This window comes from Gasterosteus aculeatus, chromosome X (genome assembly GCF_964276395.1).
Source record: "Gasterosteus aculeatus chromosome X, fGasAcu3.hap1.1, whole genome shotgun sequence".
NCBI classification, from domain to species: domain Eukaryota; kingdom Metazoa; phylum Chordata; class Actinopteri; order Perciformes; family Gasterosteidae; genus Gasterosteus; species Gasterosteus aculeatus.
Window position 1 is genome coordinate 14772737 of NC_135698.1, and position 9445 is coordinate 14782181.

The following is a 9445-nucleotide window of genomic DNA, read 5'->3' on the forward strand; positions in this document are numbered from 1 at the left end:
TTGCACTAATATGTTTTATTTTGAATTACTAGATAATACTGGGTACTTTAATCTATAATAAGAAAGCAGTCTATGTTTCGTTATACTTTGTATTAATATTTTTAACCAGCAAAGTAACTCGTGAAGCTTTAAGTCAAATGAAGGACAATAAAAAGTATATTTCCCTCTGAAATGCAGGCACTACATATACTCAAGTACTGTAACCCGCTTATGTACAATTCAACTTTTTTACACCACTGCTTGAGAACATTAGTTGAATGCAGATTTTTATTATTCAATTGTAGTATTTTTATTCATGAATAAAATAATACATTTTGATGTATACATGTATATATTTTTTGTATATATATATATAAATTGATACCCATAGCTATATATGATCATTTGCTTTAACTGAACTAGCTGAAACATTAAAAGAAGAAAAGAAAAAACTAAGCGCTGAAACAAAGCGGTACGGTCACAACTTTATTGTTAAACATTGAAGTCAGATGTCAGAGAAGTTGTTCCGTGTCGTGGATGTTAAAGCCCATCCTCTTTCCACAGGTCACAGCAATCAATAGGGATGATCACGGACGTGCTCCATGATGTGTTTCAGACCCAGCCAGGTCTCGGAGGCGGTGGGGATGATCTGATTGGCCGGCAGGATGAAACCATAGCGACCGGTGTCCCTCAGCTCGAAGGCAAAGGAGTACTTGATGCCGAGGTTATAAGACCAGTCGATGCTGCCGCCGCTGGCTTGATCTGAGAAGATGGAGAGAGGATGATTGAAGAGGACACGATGCTAGCAAATCTACTTATCACAGCTTTTTGACAATATATATATTTTAATTGCATAATATAGTAACTGATATGACTAAATTACTTGTACTTATGTCACTGGTATTTAAGAGTTATTGCTATTAATAATTTATCTTCATTTATTTATTATGGCAACAAAATAAAATAATTTATTTTATATAATTTGTCATAATTGCAGCTCTGAGATTGAGATTTAAGAGCATGGGCTGCAAATTTAATCAAATATTAATAGTGATCACAATTTTGGTCTCCGACATTTCAATGAACATGATTGACTTGATGATTAAACTCTTTAAAAACTAACTGACTCAGATTCAGCGGGGAGCGATCAGGATTTGTTTTAGCCTTTGGAGTAATTTACTATTTCCGACTCGTTTTGAAAACAAGATGCTATATTAAAGTGAAGAAGACCCTCATTTTCTTAGTCAGATGCAAAGCAGGAATTAAAAAGAAAAATAATTTGGACTACAGTGTACATGTACAACGCTAATTAGAGGTGCTGTGAAGGGAGAAATAAAAGGCGACTCACAGATGATGTTGCAGATGCTTCCAACCTTGTAACTGGTTCCATGTAGCGACGTGAGTTTCTGCACCGCCGCTCTGCCAACGGAGTCCTACGAGGAACAAAGAACAAGAACATAGCGCTGTAGTGATGCATGGTCAGCGGGGGAGAGGTATTGTGATCGCTGAGGGGCCCCCTCACAACCGACCCTCCTCCCTACCAGCTCGGGCTGATTGAAGACGTTCTTGCAGGTGTATCCGTACGGGTACATGAGCAGCTGAGAGTACGCGTGCACGGAGATGAAGGCCTTGAAGTTGCCGTGGCTGCTGACCAGATCCACCACGTTCTTCACCTCCACCTCGGAGTGAGCCGAGGTGCCGTGGTAGGAGTCGGAGCAGGGGTTCGCGCTGGCCCCGGGGCCTGCAGAGGAGACAAGCAGGAGCTTTAATAAGGTATACATTCCAACGAATACAAACTTCCTCCATTGTTTATCTACATTATGGACGTTTTTTTTAATATCTATTACAAGTTTTCCAAAAGTGTATGGTTGAACATGTTAAGGATTCATCTCATGTTGAATGATGATGAATAAACCTCTGTGTAAAAACCTTCAGGATCAGAGAGGAAGGAAACATGAACGTTTCGTGGTTGTAACAACAACTTTTCTGAAAATGTCACGTTAAGTAATGCAAATTGGATGTTTTATAATGATGGCTTCTGGTGTATTTAGGAGAAAATAAGTGAAATAGACACCTAAGTGTGTATTGTAAACAATGATGTTGCCTGAAGAGAAGCATTTCTCATTCTAGTAATTTCCCTTCTTAGTTTTAAAGAGAAGAGAGGCGTCTCTTCGTACTGACCACCAAAGCCTGCGTCCCAGTTCCTGTTGGGATCAACCCCGCGGCACACTGAGCCTTGGTTCTTGGACCGGGTCTTGCGCCACATCCGGTTCTGCTCATTGGTACACAGATCAGGTCGGTTAAGTACACAGATGCAAGTTTTCATGTTTTTCTGTAGGATCTAAAACCGTAACGCTGGCTGGTGTCGACCAAGTGGTCCTCTCAGATGTGCGTATCATGTGCACAGAAAGTATTCAAGTTAAAACCCTTTGGGCCATACGTCGGAGTGGGTGAAGGCGTAGCCGTCGGGGTTGGCCAGGATCAGCATGTAGATGTCCATGGTGTCCAGGAGGGACGTCAGGGACGCGTCGGTGCCGTAGTCAGAGGCAATCTGAGCAAGAGAACCAGGCTTTTATTTTGTAGAAATGAATGAATCTTCTGTTTAAGGCAGGGGACGGTTTTCACCCAGAGGTAACAATGTCTGCAACAACAACAACAACAACAACAACAGAGGACAAATAAAAGGTGTATTTGTTGTGTGCCTTATGTCATGTTGTGTGATAGGGCTTACCTTAATTTAATTCAAATTAGTACCGTAAGTAGTACACAACTACACAAGACTTTAACTTCTTTCAAATGCACCTCAGAGATCTTGTTTTCTTCTGACAGTTTTCTGTCTTCAGCCCCCAGAGGACACCTGACACATTCTAATGGGGTGGACATGTCCTACCTTGTTGGCTGTCCACACTCCTGTGGCCTGAGACACCCATTCCCTGGAGTGGATACCAGTGTCCATCCAGATGGCAGGACGCTTGTCTCCTCCAGTGCTGAACTAGTAAAACAACACAATGCTCCCATTATAAAAGATGAAGACGAGATATGTGAGCGGAAGAGGCGATGAGGTGTGAGAGTCGTGTCTCACCTTCAGCACGTACATGGGCCTGTCCTCATACGATCGACCCATTTCCTGCTTGGTGACAAGTTTCGGGTGCTGAGCCACCAGAGTGTCCATCCAGCTGTAGATCTGAAGGGGGACACGAGTTCAAACAGGTGCAGTTATTACAGGTAATGAGTGGAGAACAGGAGGGCTTTCTAAAGACAAACTAAGAGATCTGTGAGAGCCGGAATTCTTACTGGTTGGTAGGTGATCAAATACTTATGTCATGCAATAAACTGCTAAATATTTTTTGTGATTTTCTGGATTTGTTTTAGATTCTGTCACTCACAGTTGAAGAGTACCTATGATTACAGATTCCTACATGCCTACAAAACCTGCAAAATCGTCAGTTTATCAAATACTTGTTGTCCCCACAGTATTTATTCAATCTGATGCTTCTGTCTTAGTCCCGAGTAACTCAAAGAACCTCACCGTCTCCAAACTGTGATAAGCTCCGAAGTTGAAGCTCCTGGTGCTGCGCTCCTTCATCTGGTTCTGCACCATCTCGGCTTTCTCCTCATCAAGGAGGTCCTGAGTGAGACACATGCGGGGGGACACCTTTTAGATTCAGAGCGGCACACGAGGAGGGAGGGCGAGGATGCCGATCGGTGGGTACGGACCTGCAGATCGTGGATGATGACGGAGTAGGGGACGTTGTGGGCGGAGAGGTGCTCCTTCACGGAGCTCACGCTGGAGCGAGGGACTCTGATGTCCACGGGGAGCTCGGTGGAGACCGGGTGGAGCCAGAAGTCCAGCTGGAAATCACAGGACTTTGATTCTTTTCTCCCGAGGACACATATCTCCAGTTTTAGGGGCCTTTTCATTAGATTTGGTGTTTATACAAATAATTCACAAAATAATAAAACTGCTTTTATGGTGTACTTATTAAATCACTTGAAAAATATTGTGGAATAAATCAAAATCTAACTGAAACATATTTAGTGTGATTTCTGATCTGAATCTGCATTAATATGTGATGTGGATAAGCAGAATAAAATAAGAGGAAAGGTTCATCTGCGTTTATTTTCTTTTCGCACTCTGCAGGGTTTCTGACTTTCTGACTCCTTCAACCCTCAAAAAAATTGATTTGCCTTGCATATTTCTGGTAGTTTCAGACGAAACTTGCTGCCGCTGAGAAAAGCTGAGGTACGTAGGTGTTGGCGCAGTGTGTGTGTGTGTGTGTACCTCCCAATCCTGTTGCGTCTCCAGAGCCTGCAGGAGTTGCACCTGTTCCTTCGACTGTACATTGACCCTGATGACCTGATCCCTGGGAGGACAAATTCCTTTCAGAGTCTTTGCATCATTATATATATATATATATATATATATATATATATATATATATATATATATATATATATATATATATATATATATATATATATATATATATATATATATATATTCAACTGCGGCTGAAGATTTAATTCACTGCTCACCAAAATGAAGAGTAGTTAATGGTGCAGAACAGCTAGTACCCATGAATCCCACCGCGTTCCCTTTAATACGGCTGTAATTATGATTTAATCTGTCTCTAAACAGAAAGCTCCGGCATTTTACGCTCGCTGAATACAAATGGGCTATTTTAACTTTGACTTGCTGATTATAGAGCACCGAAGGCAGGATAAAAAATACACATAATCAAGTGTCTGAATACTTTAATTAAATGACAAAGTTATTTTACTAAACTAAATGAAAGAGAGTTAATGGACTCTAAAAGTACTAAAATGTAATGTCCCAATGAAGTTTATTCTGGTATGAAGGATATCTATTGTGATAAAATGAACTTCATAATCCACGCTTGCTCTTCCCTTTTCACCTTAATCAAATTTCCTTTTCCTTTGTGTAACACACAGCTCTGCATCGTAGCACATTTTGGTTTATTCCTGTTAGAAATGGTTGTAAGGCGACAAAAATGCTGATTGAAATTCATCTTTTCAATAAAATATATTCATACCCCTGAATTGGTAGTGTCTAGACAAATGAAGGACTTTAATGAAAGTTAACACAGATCGGTGCATCTGCAGGAAACGTGTCTCTTCTCACCCGATGAAAAGCCTCTCTGCGTTGGCCGCAGCCACGAGCACCAGCAGGAGCCAGACGCCTCTCATCTCGTCTGGATGTCCCGAACTGTGAGTCCCCTCTCAGGGGGCCCCGGCCTCTTTAAAACCACCAATGGGGGCAGGTGGTACGCTCCCACGCAGGTGAGTCACCTAAGGCCCGTAATCACAAAAAGTTATTTTAATGGAAAAACCTGCTGAATCGGCGTGCTTTTATCTGTGCGTTTCTCAGCTGCAGATAGCGACATTTTCCCTTCGATGCTGTCTGGACTTCATGTGAAGAAGTAAAAGCACCACTAGGTTAAAGTCCTCTTTCTCTTTGCATACACTGTTTGCTAGTTTAATCTACAGCGATGCTTCGTGTTCTGTGAGATCATCAGGTTTTTAGCCTCGCCGTCCTCAGAGAATCTCGTATCTCTGTAAAGAAAAAAGAACATTCGGCCTCTTTTCAACTGTGTGGTGACGCATTTTTTCCATCTGATCCGAGTTTGGTCTGAGAAATTGGGGGATTTTCTCAGCATATGAAGGAACACTTCACGTTTCAGTTCATCAGAAAAAAAGTTTAATTCAAAATCAGCCAACTTAGAGATCTCAGTGGAAAGGATGAAAATGTGAAATTACAGAAGTATACAGCTAAAGCTCTAAAGACAAAGGCATTGGTCATACATTTACAGCCGTGAACTGTTTAGGTGCAATGATATGAGTCAGTAACCTAACTAATTATTTCCAGTACCAAATAAGAAGCGACGTACCTTTTAAAGAAAGTAATTTTTCACACTTCCTGAGTAATGCGACAGTGGTTCAGATTAGATGGTTCAATTTTTATCAGGAGTGGGCGGCCTTTTTGAAAAGTGCCATTTTGAAATGTTGTTCCTAATCAACATTAAGTCTGACATCATATTTATTCATGTCACAACATTAACATTAAAATCTCCAACACATCTGCATTTGATCAATAAACAATGTGCATGGCAACTTTTAAGCAACAAAACTTCTTCCATAATGAGAACACTCTATAAGAAGGCAGTGAGTGAGTGAAAGTCATCCACTTGATCATCTGATCCATCTGATCCATCTGACATCTCACTGATGCTCTTGTGGCTCCTTGGAAGCAAACTTCTGCAGCCGGGTACCAACATCTGAAAGCAGAGGGGAGGATGTTTGAGCAGCAGAATAAGCCCCCGAGTTTGAACTTTTTATTGCATTTCCTTGCTTCTGACTCTGCATTAAGTTAATGACTGAAGTATATTTAATGAACGTAATATAAGAGGGAAGGTTGTTCACTGGATATGTTGTTTCTGCGTTAAGTCACTGTACAGATATTGTTCTCCTGGTTTTAAACACGCTTGTACGTGGGCTCGGTGGCCGCCAGGTGGCAGTGCACCACCAAACTTATTTAATACCACGTGATGGTGTTACAGCCCATTTATGGTGCTGAGTGAGTGACATCAGACGGAGCGGACTGGAATTACCCTGAATCCTAAATTATTGATCAGATGCTAAGTTTAGAGTACGAGCACTAACTGAACTATACGTCATAAGACCAGAGCGGAACTTGTTGGTCAATTAGTCTGTTTGTTGAATAACAAATAACTTTTTCATTCAATCTAATGAGTAATTGTTTGAGCTTCCTAAATGTGAATATTTTCTTATTTTTCTCTGTATTGCATGAATGTGAACTGAATATTTTTAAAGAAACAAGACGTTCAAAAACATCACCTGGGGTTTCCTAAACTAAACAAGCAAGAGGGAAAACATAACAGATAAAGGCGGATTAATCCACAACACAAATACTTGCTATAGATCCATCCTATATATGATATATTTTAGTTTAATTACAGCTCAAAAGCACATCTTTTTTATTATTATAAATAATTTACAGTACTTGACCAGTCTTCCAAACGTCACGTGGTCATGTCAGTGGGAGTGGAGTTGGGGCTTTCTGTCTTTCTTCACGTGGCAGTTATTTATTTCAATTTCCCTGCCGTGTTTGTCTAAATGTGTAATAGCCACGAAAAGTGGTTTACATGCAAATGTGGGTGTTGTGTAGCTCTATCCCCCCCCCCCCCCTCTCCTCCCTGTCATTTGCCTTTAAAAGCTATATGAACAAGGCCCCCGCACTGGCTTGTTCCACACGACTTCCCCTGCTGCCCTATAAATAGATCCATTTACATTGCATTTCATGGCTGAGCTCGCTCTCAATATTTCAAAGGCCCACCAGTAAATTTATCATTAATCATTTACTGCTGACTTGTTCATCTCATTTTGCTCACATACGCTTCGACATTACAACGCATTTGCACACAACCTGTTTTTTTTTTATGTGTGTACGTTGATAGGCCAAAGGTTTGATGGTGTGTTGTTGGAGGATTTTCTTTTGTGATCGATCCCGCCTGGTGGTCAGGTGACCGCGGCGAGGAGTCCTCACCTGTGTAATGATCACCTCCTCTGATTCAATGACACATGTCAGATATCAGCCTGTGTGTGTCTGTGTGTTCATTTTGTGGCCACCGCTCAACTTTTTTTTCATCCAACAGACGTAATGGGAGCACGGTGAGAGCCAGGATGTGACATTTTTTCCTCGCTGGTGAAAGTCAGACCTCCTGATTTATTAAAATGCATCGTGACGCGCCGGCCCGAACTCCCTCATCTGTTCAGTCACCGGCCTCTGGTGCTGAATGCTAAATCACAAGCATGCTCTGTGATGGGTGGTGATGTTTTAGATGCTCCTTTACATTGTGTGAGCTCTGGTGATGTCATTGCATTAATGTTGACCCGGTTATCAACGGCTGAAGTCTACCTGGGACTTACTTTTAGTTTTTTTTCTCTTCTTCATTTTGGTGACGGTAAGGTCACGTAATCCTGTAAGTCGCGTAAATCCCATAACTCTCGTAACCCTAACCCTAACCCAAACACATTCTTTTATTCCTTTTGTGCATTTGGAAGCTTGAACTGTAACAGTAATCTAAAGGTGATGTTGGGGTTCACTTTTAACTCTGAATCTGTAGCTTCTATTTTTGAGCTGCTTGATCTGTTTGGGGTTCACATCCTGGATATATCCTTCAAACTCATATTGTAGAAGCCTCTCTTTACTTCTTCATGAACTTGCTTTTTAGTTTTTGTGGACAAGCAGTTTTTTTATGTTGAGATTTTGATGTCTATAAGCTTTAGCTTTGTCTTTATATGTCACAAATTTCTCATGAGCTTGTCGCTAAAAGGCCAACTCTATTAGGGACTCCTTTCACAGTTCAGGAATTTTTGACTTTATTGTTAATATGTATTTTTTTTTAAATGTAAAAACCAGAAAACTTTTGTAAGGTTTGTTAAAAATATGCATTCAGGCGATTAAACAGAGTCATGTCTCCAGAAAATCCTCCGTGGCGCTGTCACATTTGCATTCTCCATGTTGCCCAATTGAGTCTTGACGGACATCTGCACATCTGTGCAACATCACAGAGACCGCTGGGTTCCCACTACGCGAGGACGAGCAGCGCGAGCACACGTCTTTAAGGGTGAAAATCAACGTTCTCTCCTCTTTAATACTGTTACTTGTGCTTACCCAGGATGACAGGTCTCCCTGAAGACGATGTGTCCTGTGGGCTGTTCAACCCCGTCAACACTCGCACATCAGTCTCCTTTTCGCAAAAAGGATGCATGCACGGCCTTCAACACATCCTCTCCTCCACGTGCCGCATGACTGGATGTTGGAATAATTCATTTTGTGGGTCTGACTCTGCATTATCGTGTGATGCCTTGAGATTTATTTATTACGTAAAAGTCTAAGAAAAGAGCAGAACAGCCCAGGAAGGCCTCGGCTCACATAAAAATAGAACGGCAGGCACAAAGCAAGCCGGCTATTTTTAGCAACACGCTCCGTCCACTGCCAGGAATAGCAGGTATTTTCATTTTTCATCCAAAACTGAATGTTTTCTATTCTGAGTGGAATGGACAGGGTTGCTGTACGTTTGTCTGCTGGCTGTGGGCTTTTTGAGGTGCATGTCATCAAAATTTTACACACTATTCCTTCTTCCATTACTCATCTCGGGCGATTTCAGCGAGCAGGCAACTCTCACTTAATGAGCTCGTAAGGGGGAGCGAGGGAAATAAAATAAAAAAAAGGCCGAAGCGGCAGCTCGGAGACTCAAGTGATATTAGAATCACGCTGAGCTTGTTCAGGTCTGCTTTATTGCTTTGGAGGGTTCACAGAGGGAAGCTGCGACGTGTGAATTAGAAGCTAGACAGAAGCTTCATTTCTGACTTCATTCGCTTTCACAAATTCCAAAGATTAGATCAGATGAGCTAAATTAGT

The 9445-nt window shown here is 41.5% G+C and overlaps 1 protein-coding gene across 1 annotated transcript; it reads right to left on the reverse strand.

Annotated features, from left to right (window-relative positions):
* Positions 1–253: 253 nt before the first annotated feature.
* On the reverse strand, positions 254–5276 carry cpa4 (carboxypeptidase A4). The gene is made up of 11 exons (XM_040163273.2): positions 5123–5276; positions 4262–4343; positions 3697–3831; positions 3509–3607; positions 3062–3163; positions 2870–2971; positions 2420–2530; positions 2161–2251; positions 1521–1720; positions 1328–1412; positions 254–741 (listed from the first exon to the last, which is right to left on the reverse strand). The coding sequence occupies exons 1-11, from the start codon at positions 5185–5187 to the stop codon at positions 554–556; spliced, it is 1260 nt and encodes a 419-aa protein (XP_040019207.1). The 5' UTR covers positions 5188–5276; the 3' UTR covers positions 254–553.
* Positions 5277–9445: the final 4169 nt, after the last annotated feature.

What these genes read in the sequence shown, in the direction of transcription:
- cpa4 (XM_040163273.2), bottom strand. Translation starts at nt 5,187, where the DNA reads ATGAGAGGCGTCTGGCTCCTGCTGGTGCTCGTGGCTGCGGCCAACGCA. An exon ending in GCAGAGAGGCTTTTCATCGG is followed by an intron (nt 4,344 to 5,122) that starts GTGAGAAGAGAC and finishes TTGTCCTCCCAG; the next exon opens with GGATCAGGTCATCAGGGTCA. An exon ending in ACGCCTTCACCCACTCCGAC is followed by an intron (nt 2,252 to 2,419) that starts GTATGGCCCAAA and finishes ACCAATGAGCAG; the next exon opens with AACCGGATGTGGCGCAAGAC.